Source organism: Pinus tabuliformis, chromosome 7 (assembly GCF_031772625.1).
Source record: "Pinus tabuliformis cultivar Carrire ecotype Pingquan chromosome 7, CPIR1, whole genome shotgun sequence".
Lineage (NCBI taxonomy): Eukaryota > Viridiplantae > Streptophyta > Pinopsida > Pinales > Pinaceae > Pinus > Pinus tabuliformis.
In genome coordinates, this window is record NC_142293.1 from 60,041,613 (window position 1) to 60,059,950 (window position 18,338).

Here is an 18,338-nt window from a genome sequence, read left to right on the forward strand (position 1 = left end):
TTTTTTCCACTTTAAATTTTTTTATGTATCAAGTATGAATATTTTTTTTAAATGTTAGTGATTTTCATGCTGATTTTGAAAAGTGTTGATGCAACATGACACAAATTGTCAATTGAACAACAATTTAACAACATCCGACAATTGAACAACGTCGCAATTGAACAACAATCCGCGATTGAACAACACTTCCCTCTACGTCGTTGATCTCATCTGACCAGATCTAATGGTCGCCAGTGATATCGCATCCGGGAACTTGCGCAACGTTTACCCAGCTCATGGAGCCAATATGGTTTATAAGCCTTAGTCTATAAAAGTTCGGGTCTGGGTTTTAGACTTAAATCTCAATTACTTTAAACCCTGATATCCCGTGGATAACATAATCAATCAGATCCTACGGTTAGCGACTCTTCATCTAACACACGGTTTAAACGCAGGCTTAACCCCACTGTTGACAATGATGTCAGCAGTTGACTTTGTGATCGACGGATATGATTGCGTACGAGACTTCAACCCGATCGACTCCTTCTATGATATTCTACCCCCGTTATTAATATTAATGACTGTGATTAACCATAACACTGAGATTATAAGAAAAATACGAAGAACAAAGGAATTACCCAGATGCACTTCATAACACAGATACACAGAATAAACGAGAGTTCCCACCAAGATCACACACAGATGCACACTAAAACAATTTCATTCAAAATAATAATAGTTACAGAGTCTCGGCCCCTTGGCTCGATTATAACAAATTAACAGACCTTTGTTTAAATCTCAAAACCCTCTCTATCACACAACTATCACTTCTCACTCAATCCTCAATCATCTCAGCCAAACCTTCTACATTACATTTTCTTCTTTTTATGAGTTGAATCCTACTCTAATTGTACGAAAAACTCAATCTCTATTTTAAACAATCTAATAATCAAATCTCTATTTTCAAGCTCCATTACACACCTACGCTAACAACTTATCCTTCAATCTAAAATAAGGAAATTTCCTAACTATTACAATAATGAATTACATATCATTTTCGAGAGATCCAACCCTCTCAATTAAAACTGACTTTTGACCACTCAGGTCAATGAAATTCAACTCTTTTAGCCACAACATGTGAACAAACCTTCACATTGCTGGCTAAGTCTGGATGCTCCTGCATCAGACTCCTAGGGAAGAAAAGAATCATCTCTCAGAGTATCATGATTTACTCCATACTTCTGCAACTCTGTTGTTGTCAACCAACTAGCATCCTCCACTGGCTGTCCTTTCCATTTGACTAGATATCGATAATAAACCTGTCCTCTGGTTCTTTTGGATACTCTTTTCTCCAAAACAACTTCCACCTCTCTCTTAACTGTCCTTGGAATTTGTTCTTCCCAGTTCAAAGTTTGAACTTCATCCTCTGTAGTTCCCTCTTGTAGCTCTGCCTCTGTCTCTTTGTATGGATACAAATCTGCAACATTGAAGATAGGCGATATTCCAATCCCTTATGGCAATTCAATTTCATAAGCATTAGTTGAAAACTTTCTTACAATTCTACATGATCCTATCTTTTTCATTTTCATTTTATTGTAAGTCTTAGCAGGAAATATTTCTTTTCTCAAATACACCACCACTAAATCTCCTACTTGGAATTCTGTTTGTATTTACCACTTCTTTCTTGCAATCTACCTTTGACATCTTCTTGTAGTCTCTACATATATTCTGCAAACTCTTTAGCTTTTGCACTTCTTGTCTCCTGTTTACCCAAATTTCTGAGCTCACACACACCTCTTGGATTCATCCCAAAAACAATCTGAAATGGAGTCATTCCAGTACTTTGGTTTGGAGTGTCATTATAAGAAAACTCATCCTGAGGTAGTGCTAAATCCCACTGCTTAGGATTTTGATACACTAAACTTCTCAATATGTTCCCCAAGCTTCGGTTTACTACTTCGGTCTGTCCATCTGTTTGAGGATGGTATGCTAAACTAAAACTGAGGTTAGCTCCTAGTTTCTTCCAAAGAGTTCTCCAGAAATGCCCTACAAACTTTGTATCTCTATCAGACACAATACTTACAGGCAATCCATGTAATCTTACAATTTCTGAAAAAATAGATTAGCAATATGTGTTGCATCACTAGTATTTTTACATGCAATGAAATGTTCCATCTTGGAAAATCTATCTACCACAACATAAACAGAATCATTCCTCCTTTGAGTTTTAGGTAACCCCAAAACAATATCCATGCTATCTACATCCCATGGTCGGTCTGGTATTGGCAACGGCTGGTACAATCTTGTATTATGGCTTCTCCCTTTAGCATGTTGACATATCCTGCACTTCTCAACAAATCTCTTAACATCAGTCTGCATCTTTGGCCAATAATAAAAAGCATTTACCTGAGCAAAGGTTTTATCTTGTCCAAAGTGACCAGATAATCCTCCACTATGTTTCTCCTTTATTATGTTTTCCCTCATAGAACATTTGGGAATACACAACTTGTTGCCTTTAAACAATAAACCTCCTTGGATAAGATAATCTAACCATTGGCTTCTGTTATGAGCTACTGGATTTTGAACTGCTGTGTAAATATATTTGAAATCTGCATCCTCTTTGTACATTTCAACCATTTCATCAAATCCTACAACACCAACTTTTAATTCTTGCATAATGAAATTTATCCTACTTAAAGCACCAACGACTTTGTTCAACTTACCACTTGTGTGCTTCATCGCAAAAGTAAAGCTCTTCCAAAACTCTACCCACTTGGCATGTTTCTGGTTCAATTTCGACTAGTTGTTTATGAACTGCAATGCATGATTGTCAGAATACAATATAAACTCCTTTGGCAGCGAATAATGTCTCCATTTTTTTAAGCCTTTTACAATAGCATAAAATTCTTTATCATAAGAAAAATACTCCTTCTTTGCTTCATTTAATTTCTCGCTGAAGTAGGCTATTGGTCTCTATTCCTGACTCAAAACTGCTCCAATCGCAACTCCACTAGCATCCGTTTCAACTTGAAACACTTTTCCAAAATCAGGTAAAGCTAAAACTGGTTTCTCTATGGTTCTCCTCTTCAACAATTTAAAATTCCTGTCTGCTGCTTCTATCCACTTAAACGATTGATTAGTCTCCTTGATTGTTTCAAGAATTGGTGCACAAATCTAACTAAAACCTTTGATAAATTTCCTATAAAAACTTGCAACCCCATGAAAAATTCTTACCTCAAATATATTCGTTGGAATAGGCCAGTCCCAAATTGCTTGGACTTTCTCTGGATCCATTTTCAATCCTTCTTTAGAAACTACAAATCCCAAGTAAATTAACTCTTCTTTCATGAAACTACATTTCTTCAGATTTATCAATAACTTCTCTTCCTGCAGAGTTTTTAAAAACAATTTAAGATGCTATAGATGTTCTTCTTTACTTCTGCTAAATGTAGAATTTTCTCTACAAATCAGCTAGCTCACTAATATCATGTAGAAATTTCACCTACAGATCAAACTGATATATGCAATGTACTAAAGCATAATACTAGATCTACATCTACCATAAACTTTGCGGAAGCTAATAAACCATGAGCAACATCAAGCATGAACACATATAACTAATAAGAAGGAATCAATCAAACATAACACAGAAAAAATTATCCGGGAAAAGCACCAGCCTAAAACCCCATCTACGTATTATCAATCAAGTGGAAATCCTCAACAACATACAAAAAGAATCAACTCAAAAGCTATCCTGCTCTCTCTGTACTCTGATGATGTAGCTCATGGACTATCTAGGCCTGAATATATAGGCTCCACAAGTCCTCCAAACCCCTATTTCCTTGTGCAGTTTTGATTGGGGTCCAATTACATAACATGTATGAACTGGCCCAAATCATACCTGCTGTCACCTCAGGTCCAACTACGCAGTACTAGAAGGAATAATATTCCTTCCTCATGTAAGGAATATTCACTAGGAATATCCTAACAACTGATAGTACATTGTCCCTCATCTGATCTCAACTGGGTCTCTATCTGAACTGCCATGCATCAGTTATCCATGAGTGAATACTCAGTTATCTGAAAATACCAGTTGTCACATGCATGCAAGCATCAACAAAATGAATCTCATAAATTTAACAACTTGTTAAATTAATCTAACTGGAATTAAATAAGTTAAACAAATTCAACTGATCCTCTCAATATATAACCCATCCTTAATTCTTCAATCAGTGGAGCAAATCAAGGACACATTCCCCAATCAGTGGAGAAATTATTGCATGTTCTCACAAAGACTTCAAGTTCATAATTCCTTAACTAATTAACTCAAACTGAATTAATTAATTAATGTTCAAACTGCTGGTAAGACCAAATTCGAATTTTACTTCCTATTTCTAGTCTAGGGACTGACTAAAATAGGAATCCACACTGCACTGCTAAGAATAGAACTTCTCTTTTTATCACTTCCATTTTTCATTCCCTGTTGCCCAATCCAGCACTGATGCCCAAACTGCTATTTTTAGCAATGCTATTTTTAGCACTTCTATTTTTAGCAATTTCTTGTTGCCAATTTTCAACACCCCCTCTCAATAAGAAATGCTTCCTCTCGAACCCAATCCTATACCTCTGGAATTTTCTGCATGCAACACATCTACCAAGTGTGGTTTCTCCATCAACTCTCAGAACAAAAAACTCCCAACTGACCTCTCTGTTGGGCTAGAAACATACTCTAATGTTGAAGCTCTACCTGCTGCTGACAAGTGCTCCCTCTCTGACCTCTGCGCTACTGCAACATCTCCATGCATCTCGCACCGTTGCACCCTTCTTTGTGCTACCCCGCATTATGCAACACACTTGTGCCTCTCGCATTGCTGCAACCTGCATGCTCTGTGTTGTCCTGGGATTCCTTGCACTGTAGCTCTCTCTGTCACTCCATCCGCATCTGTCTCTACCCAATCAGTTAGCTCCTGCTACTCCACATCAGGGCTCCCGTAGCAAGGTCTCATCCAAGAGGTTGGGTACCTCAAGGGTCTTGCCTCTCCTCCTTGGGACGATCACTCCACATTGCCCCACCTCCTACTTGGAGGTATGGCTACATGTGATCCTTCTGCCCACCTAGCTCAAAGTTTCCCCCTACTAGAGGTCTCTGCATGAGTAGATGTCTCTACTCGATCTCCACTTAGCTTCCCCTATTGTGGCTGCTCCACAACCTCCTGAAGTTGCTGCACCAATCGTGGCTCCTACACAATTGTCTGAGACCTTCTCGCGCTACATGTTGAGAGGTAATATACTCTCCCTCTCAACCACCAAGTCTCCATCAGTTGCCTTGCTGCTCAAGGCTTTGCATGCATCTTGAACCTCAAGAGCATACACGTTCTTAACCCGTGAACTGATCTGATTCACCTGTCTAATGATGATGTGTCTAAGGAAAACCTTTCCCTTACTAAAGACTACATCATAGGCTCTGTCTTCCAGCATCGCGATCGACACCAAGTTTCTCTTCAGTCTCGATACATACTTGACATCGGTCAAGGTAAGGTGAGCTCCATTCTCCCTCTCAAAAATAACCGTGCCTACACCTGAGACACTGTACTTTTCATCATTACCCATCGCTATGAGTATCTGGAGATCTTTCTCCTCCAAAGTACTGAACAAACTCTTGTCGCCGGTCATGTGGAAAGAAGCTCCATTGTCAAGAAACCAACCACTTCCCACCATGGCTGAAACCATGCATGCGAAGAGTGTGAAATCCAACTCGAATTGTGAAGCAAGTGCCTCACCTTCAGATCCTTCCCTGGATCCCTTCTTGGATTTCCTCTGTGGACAATTTGTAACAAAATGGCCCACCTCATGACAACAAAAGCATCGCACTTTCGATTTGTCAAACTTCTTCCCACCATGGGAAGAACTGGACTCGGAAAGAGAAACCTTCTCCTTCCCCTTCTTTGCCTTACTTGCTAAGGCACAGTTTTCTTCATTGTCCATGGATGAAGAACCATCTTTGGTGCTTCTTCTTATCTCCTCCTGCATCAAATCCGACCAAAGTCGTTCCCAATTTGGCAGTTTCTCTCTTCCATTAACTGAGTCCTGGTAGCTATGGCAGCCCTTAGGGAGTCCGAGGAGTGTCAATTTCGGGTGTCAATTTCGGGGTGTCAATTTCCTTGTGATAAGGACATTCCCCATGCATTTTGAGGAGTTCACGTTGCATGGATATCAATGCGAAGTAGGCTAGGGCATTGTTTTTTTTTTACTTTTTCTAATCGAAGAAGCACAATGTTTATGAGAAATAAAGAAGTAATATGGTTTAACATAATGGCGGGTTTGGTTTAATATAATGGTGTGTTAGGGTAAATTTGATTACGTGAAAAGTTGTTAAGTTTAAGTTGATATTTTTGGGTATATTGTTTATGGAAAATAAAGAAGCAATTATAGTGGCATGTTTAAATGATTAGGTGAAAATGTTGTTGTTCATATTGATATTTTTGACCACATTGTTTTGGTACTCATTGTATTAGAGCCTATGGATTATATATGATGAAGTTTTTAAAAGGTTTGAGGGTTCTCCATTTTAATGTGTCATAGTTAAGTGGAGGGCTCACTTGGTCAAGCTAAGATGTTGGTAGACTTGGTTGCTTTTAAGTCATAAGATTTTAATAGGTCTATTGTTGGATAGCCTTTCCCTAGTTGTGGTTTTTTAGAGTAAATCATTGTGCATGATTTATGTGTATTATTGTTGTGTGATTGTTTTCATTATTTATCTCATATTTATTTTTTTATCTCTAATAGTGTGGTGATGGTCTCTTCCCCAAGCTCATCTCCCTTAACTCAACTCTAAAATCCGCAGTGAGTGAGTTGTTTGGTTTTACATTGTTTCTCATGTGTTTTAGCCCTTCCTAGTTTTACTACTCAAGCTTCTTATCTATAACTAGTAGAATATGGAAGTCTTAGAATGTTGATCCCTATGAGTTGGGAAAATTCATGGTTAACCTTGATTCTCGTATATAAGGCTTTCCTTTGTCCCCATCCTTTGTGACCTCTCTAATCCATGACACTTGTTATCCACAAACTCTATTCCTCCATTGCATAAGACCAAGGTGAAGAAGCCTTTTGACCCCAAATGGAAGTCACTATGTGCCCTTGGTTTCCACTTGGCATTTATCCGATGAGGGTTTTCTCTGTTGGCCAAATGCCAATGAATTTACAAATCATCGGGTGGTCCTTCATGTGTTGAACTCTTGCATTGAGTCTATGTGTTAGTATTTGGCAATGAGCTACTGAAAGTGTAGTGGAAGCAAAAGCAAGAGGAGAAGGCTAGGGTTTGAGGAATTGTGGAGCTAAGAGTCACACCTAAAACCTTTGACTACAAATATTTGAGGACTAAATTTAAATTTTCATATAATTAAAATGAACTATTATTGGATAATATTTTTAACAAAATTAATTATAAAATTATTTTTTATAGTAATTAATTATATTTTTTTTTCTTAAAATTTGGTGATTTATTTTTGACAAAATTGTAACTTTTTGGTTACTTAAAGTATATTTTAAACTATATAAATGGATTTACAATCTAGGGCTCTTAGATTGTATAGATTTCGTAGATCAAATTTGCAATTGATACAAATTGTTATTGAATTTTAAAATTAACTAACCAAAAAAATCATAAAAGATATACATCACAAGTTTATATCATTATACATCTTATATAGTCAAGGGTTTAGAAATGCCAATAGGCATCAATCCATAGTAGGTACCAAGTCATTCACCTCACAATACATCTCATATTCCCAAAATAAAAATAAAAAATAAAAAAATCATAAAAATTAACTAAATTATAACTTTATTTTAAATTATTTTATTATTATAAAAAATTTAATATAAGATTAAAAATGTATACGTTTAAGAAAAAACATATAACTAAGAAAACCATATAAATTAAATAATTATAAGCATCAAAATAATGGATACAGCTCACATTGCCATGATTTAACTAAATTATAACTTTATTTTAAAGTATTATTATTATTGATTATAAAAAAGAATGAATATATAAAGTAAACATATATACATTTAAAAAAACATATAACAAGATTCTTATATTGACCTCCATTTTACTATGGAAATTATTAACTTGTAAATAGATGTTTTTATAATGCCATGTGTCAATATTATGGATTATCAATACTAGATGTCTAACAAACCATAACTCATTTCATACCACATTTGTTCATGTGGCATTTTTTTAATTAACCAATTCAATTTAAAGGGAAGAAAGGATATAAGTGGTTTTGAGATAAAAAAAAAAAATCTCAACTTTTTGTTTGTGACTAATACTAAAACTATTCTAGAGCCTACCATCTATCTAATAATTATTGACAATTAAATTAAAATTTGGAAACTTGTTCCAAAATAAACCAACAAAAAAAATTATTAAAGCAGAAACAACAAGTGAGAATATTTTTTTTATTTTAAAATTAAATTGAAAAACCAAAAGTATAAATATATTTAAAATAAATTTCAACCATCTATCATGATGTGAATATTAAATCTTTGTATCCACCTCATAAATATTATTTCAAAATAAATATATAAATGTAAAATGATTAAAAATAATAATAATAAATCAGATATATATTTTACCATTAATTAATTTCATAAATAACGCAAAATGATGTAGGCTGATTAACAATAATATTTCTTTATGGTATAATAACCATAAATAATTTTTCTTACTTCAAACATTTGGTAAACCGATACATATATCCAAGTCAATTATTTATGGGAAACAATGAGTCAGGCATTTCTGACTGCCTCGACCATGAAACCTGAAACAGTTGCAGCAGAATTCGCCGAAACCAGATTATAAAGAAATAATGTGATTAGTCGTTGAACCAAACCAAATTATAAAAAAGTAATACGATTAACCGTTCAAGATGTCTTGAAAATTTACACAGAGATCGAAATTAGAAAATCAATATTCAGATCTGCCAGCACTGTTCGTCACCTGAGTTTGGTCTTCAACCCATTTGCAACAATTTCCAGATTTTTGTTGGAAGTTCCTCCTTTCTTAACTTCCATCTGCACAACATCTCTCAGTCTCTCTGCCTCCCTCCTTATCTCCTCCCCTTCCATCAATCTTCTCAATTTTTCTGCTATTTCTTCCCTCCCAATTATAACATTTTCATCATTAGAGTTGCTCTTCAATCTCAGTCCAATCTTCCATTGATCGGCTAAGGATTTGCAGTTGGTGTATTGGTCATTCCCCAGAGGGAACCCCAGCAGGGGAATGCCGGAGGAGATGCTCTCTAAAATGGAGTTCCACCCGCAGTGGCTCAAAAACCCGCCGATGGAGGGATGATTGAGCACTTTCAGCTGTGAGCACCATGGAACAATCAGTCCTCGCTCTTTTGTTTCCTTCAGAAAGCCCTCCGGCAGCATGGCTGAGACTTCGGTGGCCTCCGGGCCGGGATGTCGGAGCACCCACATAAAACAGTAACCACTCTCCTTCAAACCCATTGCTATTTCCTCTACCTGGCTTGCCGACAGGGGGATTAAACTGCCAAACGAAACGTATATGACCGACTTAGGACGCTGGTCGTCCAGCCACTTTGTGCAGTCGATCTCTACCCGCGAGCTCGTCCCCACAACGAAGTCGCGCGAGACTGAGTGATCGAGGTACGCCGAAGGCAGCAATGGGCCAACACAGTATACCTGCAATTTCTCTGACAGAGCCTCCACTACATGGCCTTCTAACGCTTCGAAGGAATTGGCTACTACCCAATCTGCTTCTCTGACTCTTTCTAAACACTGAACAACAGCTCTGGTGTTTGCAGGGTCTTTCAAAAACGACCCAAGATCTGTAGGCTGTATGGAGATTTCAACTGGAACGTGAAATACCGATCCCGCCTGACGGTGGACTGCACAACAAGGGGAAGAACAAATCATTAGAATATTCAGAAGAAAATAGAAATGATGAATGGATAAGGGTTTGAAGTGAAAGTTTCTTGCAGAAAGGAAATAATCATGATCACCTAATTCGGAATGGTGAAGGATGGAAAACATTGAGATACTCTGCGTCCAGAAAGAAATGGATAGCAGATTGAGCTTCTTGGCCAGAGGCACTGCCCATGTGAGGTAAGTGTCGGCCACGATGCAGGAGACGGGCGTTACATTGGGTTGCCGATGAAGATCGTGGATGAGCTCCTCCACAGGGCCTTCCATGTTACCCAACGACCGATAGAAGTGTTGGATCTTACTCCATCTCTCGAACTCACCAGGCACGCAAGCGGGTATAGCCACCATCCGAATGTTGAGGCCAAGATTTCGAGCATGGGCGAATGCATCAACACCGTGCCCCAAATGGGCGTCAGTGATGATTTGATGCCATGAGTTTGTGAGGACAAATGTAATGGAAATTCCCATGGAGGCGAGCTTCTTTGCGAGCTGCATCATAGGATTGATATGTCCTTGCCCCGGCAGCGGGACGACTAGGGCGTGAAAGCCGCCACAATTTCCAGTGCTCTCCATAGTGGGGCTATTACTTTCTTTCGATTCGAGGTTTAGAATATATTGGTGGGGTGTATCAGCAACGCAGAGAGCCGTGTTGAACAAAGACTTGCAGGTATTGTAGTTAGTCAAAGATGCACACCATTCCGGCGGATTCTTTCCACCTAACTTCGGATATTAGCGAAAATATGTAAACCCTAAACTTGTTCGCCATTTTTGACTAAAAGCACTGTGGAGTTCTTTTGTCGTCTAGTTAATTTTTAATTTTCAAATATTTTGGAATTATGAAGTATAAAATGAAATTAATTTATTATTATTATTAGATATGTTTCCAGAATATGCCAAATTTGTAATTAATTTATTATTCCTCTTATTTGATATGTTTCCAAAATATGCCAAGTTTGTAATTTCTCCCCTGATACGTACATTTCTCAAACCCTAATTGTCGTGGAACAATTTCATACCATTTAAACAAATGGTGTCCCTTTCGCCATAATGATTTGACTTCTTAAATCAAGAAATGGCGGAGAATCAAATTAAAGACGTTAAAACGTGTCCAAAGCAGGAGTTTAACGAGGGCGGATTATTTTGGAGGATTCTTCGTGAAATTTGGTGAAAGAGCGGAAAATTTGTGGTTTTAAGAAATTCAAATTTGTATAATTTAATTATTTTCAAAATTTTAGAAAATTTATTTTTATTTAGGAAATTTAATTTAGATAATTAAAAAATATTATTTTATGGAATTGTTTCTAGTGTGATTTTTTGGGTAAAAAATTGTGGTGAAATTTTGATTTGTATTATTTAAATTATTTTTTTGATTGTATATATTGATTCACCATCTTAAAATATCTCTAAAGCATTTTTAATATGTGGAATTACCCATCAAACTTATAATTTCGATAAATTCTTGTCAAATTTTAGAAAAATTAAACCCTAAAAATCCAGAATTTTTTTCCACAAAATCACACTAAAAACAACTCATTATCTTATTAAAAATCACTACAGTGAAGCAGCATACACAAAAGGAATTCCTACCGTGTTACTGATCACGTGCTTCCATGTTCCCCGCCTCTTCACGGTGTAGAGAATTCGAAATCACACTACTTATTAAATGAAAAGTGGGATGTAAGTATGTACTCACTAAATGAAAAGGTAGCAGTTAATTTCTATTTTTTAATGTTAAAGGAACTCGCCAATAGAGACAAGCTTGAGGTAAATTTAGATGCGAATAAGATATCTTTTTTAAATTATTAAAAAAATTTAATTAATATTATATATATTAAATTAAATAATAATTTATTATAAAAAATTGTATTATGACAATAAATCTGATAACATCTCTATCAAATTTATGTATATTAAGATGCAAAATAAAATAAAATAAAATGAATCATTTTATTTTTTTTATAAATGTGTAATCTAAACTAAAAATATTATTATTTAAAAAAAATATAATAAACTAAAAAATATTATTATTTTAAAGAAATTTAATAAATTTAATTAGTATAATAAATATATATTAAAAAAATTAATTTTAGTATATAGAATTTTATAGTTAAAAATATGATGATAAAAATTGTTGGAATATTATGTGGTTTTAATGTTGCATTGGATGTTTCTGGTGAATATTTCACCCATCTTCAAAGTCAAAAAGTTCATTTGATGAAGTGAAAAGTGAGATGAAGTAAAAACTGTTAGATCAAATTTGTTGAATCTTTAGATAATATTTAATATTAGCGCACACTTTATCATTATTATGAGTAAATATCTAATAATGCAAATTTTTTTGGAATAACATGTAAAAAAAATAAAAATTATTAAAAATAATTTTATAAAAATTATAAATAAATTACAAATAAACTACAAATAGTAGAATTTAACTATGTTTATATGTGCGTTTATTTATTTTGATATAGAATTTTGAGAATTTTAATTTAATTATCAATAATTATTATGTGGATGGTAGCATTTAATCTTTATGAAATATTCATGAATAGAGAGTTGAGATTTATCTAAAAAAATAGTTATGTTGTTTTTTCTTTTGTCCATGTCCATATATACAAGTGTGAGATTTACTTTCCATTCAATTTTTATTGGTAGCATTGAACTCTTGTTACATGTCTTTTTATCATGAGGTAATTTTCTTATGAAATATTCATGAATAGAGAGTTGAGATTTGTCTAAAAAAATACTTATGTTATTTTTTCTTTTGTCCATGTCCATATATACAGGTGTGAGATTTACTTTCTGTTATCACTCCTCCGGATCTCCAAGGCTGAGGAAGAGTCCGGTTGAGGTAACCACAAACCATTCTTTTAGCTTGGTAACTAGCCCTACCAAGTCGGAGAGGGCTCTCTCCAAAGGATCACAGCCAAGAGGGCTGGATAGATTAGGGTTTTAGGCTAGATGTAAAGTGCGGAGGATTGTTTGATTTGATTTTGGTTGGGTAGTCACAAGGATGGGTGATTTAGGTCAGAGGGACTAGGTCAAGGCAAATGAGATGTGATTGTAGACATTCAAAGGGGCAAGGTAGGTATGAAGCTTAACACGTAAAAGGAGATTTGATGAGATGGTTTAAGACTGATGAGGAGTTAGGAAGACTATAAGAGATGTATTCTTCCTAAACTGAAGAAAAATGGACAAAGTATTATAAATTACCCAAAACAAAGCATGGGCAAGCATGTATTCTGCCAATCAACTTAAAAATTACCATATAACAGAAATGAAATGGTTTGTGAACTGATAAAACATTCATACAAATGATCACAAAGAAGAAACAATGCTAAACATTCATACCACATGTATCCTAGAAAAATAGTTGCAACTCATCTATTGAAACTCGCCAAAATCTGATACAATAGTCTCTGATCACTAGTATAACATCCCATTGAATCCAACCTATAAAATGACTAAGAAAATACATAATATAGGCCTAAAACTAACTCATCCTAAGCTCAAGGGTCGAATCCATGAGAGGAGGAGCAGTTGCAAGAAAGGTTGAACTTATATCTAAAGTGTAGGGTGGTCAAAGTGACTCATCCATCACTCTAGCAAACTAATTTATTACATGCCACTTAGGCCATTGAACTGATGTATCTACCCTAGATAAAAGTAAAAACATAATATTTACATCATCTAGATGAATTACATGAGTAAAACTTGAATTTCCCATAGGTAAAAGTCAACTTGGAGTGAAACGATGAAAATAATGGAAGACTGTCAAATGCACAGTGACCTAGTTAAACGCACAGTCACCTGGTCAAACGTGCAACGTCCTCAACAAGATGACTTTTGACTGCCTTCCCGATGTCCAAATCTAGCCCAAGATAGCTCATTGGAAAGCTTATCCTGTTTGGTTTCCAAAACTGCTCTTGGTTTTCAAAATGGGATTTATTTTCCCCTCCAAAATTCAAGTCTCCTAAGACTACTCAAACGCACAGCAAACAGGCCAAAAAAGAGGCAGAAAGGGGATTTTTTTGTTGTTTTTTACCCTTTTGGCTGACCAGATTTGCTCCAAATGGTTAACAAAAGTACAGGGTGCATGTCCTCATCATTCTGAATCCAAAAATTCTGATCATTTGCTCATTGGATGCCCCAAAAAAGAGCGCAGCATCCAAGGTGCCGCGCATTTGACCATTTCACTATGAAGAGCGCCCTCATAGTGTCAAACACATAGTACCATCTTCAGGGCTACGTTTGGAGGCCTTCCTAGTGTCCAAATTTTCTCCAAGCTAGCTTGTTGGAAAGCCCTTCGAGTATACTTTCCCGATATGGATTTATTTTTCAATTTGAAGGTCATTTTCCCTATGAAAATGCCAATCTCCCAAGACTGGTAAACGCGCAGTGACCAGGGTGCAAAAATTAAGTGTTCTCTTGCAAGAAACGTTTTGAGGTCTTAATCAACTCCAAATTGAGTGCATAATAGATCATTGCAAATATATTTTTGTCTAGTTAGAATTTGACTCATCAAGTAAGTCATTTGGACACTCCAGATAGAAGAAAAAGTCATTTTCCCAAAATCACTCCAAAAGTGTAGCAACTCTCTTGTAGCAACTGTATTATTGATATTTATCTAAAACCATGACACCTGTGTAAGAAGTAAAGGAGTTTTTTCATTCCTGGCCTATGATGGACAAAAAACTTTCATTTTTACCAAATTCATCCCTGTTTGGTCTAAAACATAGTTTGAAGAAAAACCAGCCCTACGTGTGGCAAGTGATTTGTCTCTTAGAATGACTTTTTGAAAAATGATGGAGACATGATGTCTATGAGTTTGGAATGGCCTCATACTTATTGAAATGACCTACCTTATGCCTCCTCTACTCATATGTATCTAATTCCATATCCAACCCTAGCTCAGTGGGAGAGGAAATTAGGGTTTAGTGTAGGCAAAACAGGGGATTTGGGAAATTTATAGGAAAGAAGGGAAATAAAGGGGATAGGGGGCTTCTAAATTCTTAGGAAAATTTTGGGAGGTAGGGAGGGATGTTAGGAAGTAGGGGAAATTTGAATTTCAAGGATTGAGTGAGGAGAAGGGATCCAAAAGGGAAAAACACAGGCCTAATCTAGAAAAGTGTCAAAAGTGTAGCAATAGGCTAGGGTTTGTAGAAAAATCATGATTTTGAGGGATAGGAGTGACGGGAAGTGTTTAGGAAGGTATATTAAGGATAGGGGAATTTGTAATAGCATCAGGATACAAGTTTTGTTGATGATTTAACCATGGAGGTCATGAAACCAAGAAAATGCCTTCAAAACCCTAGGAGAGGGAAATGAGAGGAATGGGCATGGGAAAAGGTCAAGGGAGGTAGATGGAGTGTAGGTGAGTGAGATATCGATGGATAAGAGTGAAAATGAGCTTTCCATTGGTCTTTGATGGCCTTTATACCTTGTTTAGATTTTCAAAATTAGTCTTGGGACCCACTTTTTCTTTCTCAAACTTGACTTGTCTTTTACAATTTACCTTTGAACTTGATCTTCTGATTTGATATTCTTGGTGGATTTGGAAACATAATGACTTTGAAACTATTCCTTTTGGATGATGGAACTTTGATCTTACAACACTTGGAACCATGAGAATTATTACGTATTAAAACCATAAAATTACATTTTTTCTTGAATATTCAAATTACAAACGATTTTGCTGATGAAATCTTGTTTAATCTTACTCCTTCACTTGCTGGTCTTTTATGCAGGAGATGGTGTTTTAATGGACCTTGGAAACCCTAAGACCTAATGGAGACTTTGAATGGCTGTGACCATGATGAAAATGACTGTCATGATGAAGATAAGTCATGACTAATGGTATACTTCAGCAAAAGGTGAAATGAGGCAGCAAGGGGTAAATTTCTAAAAGGAGTAAAGGAAACCCTAATTCAACCTTCAGTGACCAAATTTTTGCATGATGACCTAGTGGAATGACAAAAATTTCAGATGGGACTCTAATATGATATAAAAGAGAGATTTTTATCACTGGTGGCAGTATGCAAATACTGACTCTAACACTTTCCATTCAATTTTTATTTATAGCATTGAACTCTTGTTACACGTCTTTTTATCATGAGGCAATTTTCTTAATTTATATGGTTGCAGTGCTTATAATTAAAATTAAAATAAAATAAAATTAATTCCAATTAAAAATTGTTGTAATCAAACTATTAAAGTTATATAAATTAAGTACTTTGGATTCTTTTGAAACTCTAAATTTGTTTATATGTTCAAAAAAATCCTTCAGATATCTATCTATATATATATATATATATATATATATATATATATATATATATATATATATATATATATATATATATATATATATATATATATATATAGATATATATATATATATATATATAACTGAAGCATTTTGTATTACTTTGAAAAAAGTGTTATATTTCAAATACATAGATAAATAGAGGCATGTGAAGTTTAAGCTCAAAAACAAAGAAACATGAAGCACCTCCAAATATATTGAGAGTTAGACTTCTCCCTTCAGACATAATTAAGAAGCGACACTCTAGAGACCAATGCATACATATGTCATAGATACATCAACAGAACCCACAACCCCTTCTCTAATACCTTCAAAGGAAAATTCATGGTTTGTTGGAACAAACATTTGAAATAACTAACCCCAAATTCAACTTTTCCTTCAAATATTTCAACACTCAATTTCCTCATTTATTATCTTCCAAATATACTTTATACTTTTCCTTCTATTCGTGAACCAATAAAAAGCTTTGTATTGTCACCCACTTCCCAAATTCATATTGTTTGAATTTTTAACCTCCAAAGTACCTCCTCTTTTGCAAGTATATTGCGATGTACCTCCAAATTCTTGTTTGAATTTTTAACCTCCAAAGAAACTCCTCTTTTGCAAGTATATCACATTTCTCTACCTCCAAATTCCAAAGAGAAAGATCTCATTTTCCAAAAAGAATCCTCACTCTAAGGAAACCCAACATGGAAAAAAAACCAAGTAGAAGGAAATTCTCGTGAGGGTGTTCAACCCTCAGTCAATGGCTTATAAGGGGGTTAATTCTTTAACCATTGTCATAAAATATTACAATGAATATCATTAAAATACAACATACCTAGCTAAAAGCTATTACGATCATCATGAAGCCATTTAGCCACAAATCACCACTCTTTATATCATTGTGGCATGATTGTTCCATAAGTGGACCATCCTGCAGCTCATACTCATCTGCATGGAAAATTAATTCTTTATCTGCCACAATGTTAAACATAATTTAACTTCTGCACAAATCACCATCCTTTCTTGTCATTATTGTTGTCAACAAGCTTGGGTAACATGATTATATAAAGCATTAATCAGTCAATAATCAGTCTTTAAAAGAGATCTTTTAACATCTATTCATGTGCATACATGAGATGTAAATATGATATCACTACATGCTTATTCTAGCAACATTGTGCATGTATAAACAAATAATTATCAAGCATATCACAATAATTACCATGTTACTATGATCATTCTTGCACCAGCACATGTTCATATCCAAAGGAAACCATTGTAATCATCCATTTCATTTAAAGGATATTGGAAACTTATATTTGTTTTTCCATGCATGTAATTAGATAAAAACTTATTCAAATAGAGCTAGTCTTAAGGAAATGTAATCGACGAAACACATTAATCATACCTTCCACATTAGCGACAACACCCCCAGGAGACATCTCAGCCACTCAGACATCTTGCCCCTGGGTCCCACTAATTTTTTAGACCTCTTTACCTCTGGACACTCTGATGCTATGGGCATGGCAACATACAGGGACCTCACACACCTGCAAGCCAGTGTCCAGGGACTTTTCCCAGTAGACCTGTGCTAGCATCCGCAGAATTTAAGGAATGTTTCTAGCCCAGAATTCCGGCCACTACCTAGAACTTGATGTAACTTCTAGAATCCATCAAAGACATGATGATAAGACTAATAAACCAAAAATAAACCTCGGGACTAGGCTTGAGCATATCCAATTGAGACTGACATTATGTCCAACACTTGGCATCAATGCAATCTACAAGTCTAGGATACAAGACAGAGTATGAATGACTGAAAACTCTTATGAAACATGGCAAGAAGGACCACCAACTCCCCCCTTGAATTTTTATAACATCAATTAGGTCTTGCATCTATCATTTTAACAATTACAAGTAAATACATGAAATAAGCACATGAACTAGTCAATTAACCATGCTTATAACCAACATAAAACCATGTAAATAACAGAGATATAACAACCATTAAATCCACATATAAATAAGTACAAAAATAAGAGAAATTATCTTTAATTAATCATAAGAAAATCCGACGTTTTTCGAGACTTCCACGTAC

The 18,338-nt window shown here is 35.2% G+C and overlaps 1 protein-coding gene across 1 annotated transcript; it reads right to left on the minus strand.

Moving 5' to 3' along the window:
• Nucleotides 1–8,653: 8,653 nt before the first annotated feature.
• Nucleotides 8,654–10,522, minus strand: LOC149245187 (UDP-glycosyltransferase 86A1-like). Its single transcript, XM_089455541.1, has 2 exons — nucleotides 10,011–10,522; nucleotides 8,654–9,896 (listed from the first exon to the last, which is right to left on the minus strand). The coding sequence occupies exons 1-2, from the start codon at nucleotides 10,504–10,506 to the stop codon at nucleotides 8,980–8,982; spliced, it is 1,413 nt and encodes a 470-aa protein (XP_089311667.1). The 5' UTR covers nucleotides 10,507–10,522; the 3' UTR covers nucleotides 8,654–8,979.
• Nucleotides 10,523–18,338: the final 7,816 nt, after the last annotated feature.

What these genes read in the sequence shown, in the direction of transcription:
- LOC149245187 (XM_089455541.1), bottom strand. Translation starts at nt 10,506, where the DNA reads ATGGAGAGCACTGGAAATTGTGGCGGCTTTCACGCCCTAGTCGTCCCG. An exon ending in CCTTCACCATTCCGAATTAG is followed by an intron (nt 9,897 to 10,010) that starts GTGATCATGATT and finishes CTTGTTGTGCAG; the next exon opens with TCCACCGTCAGGCGGGATCG.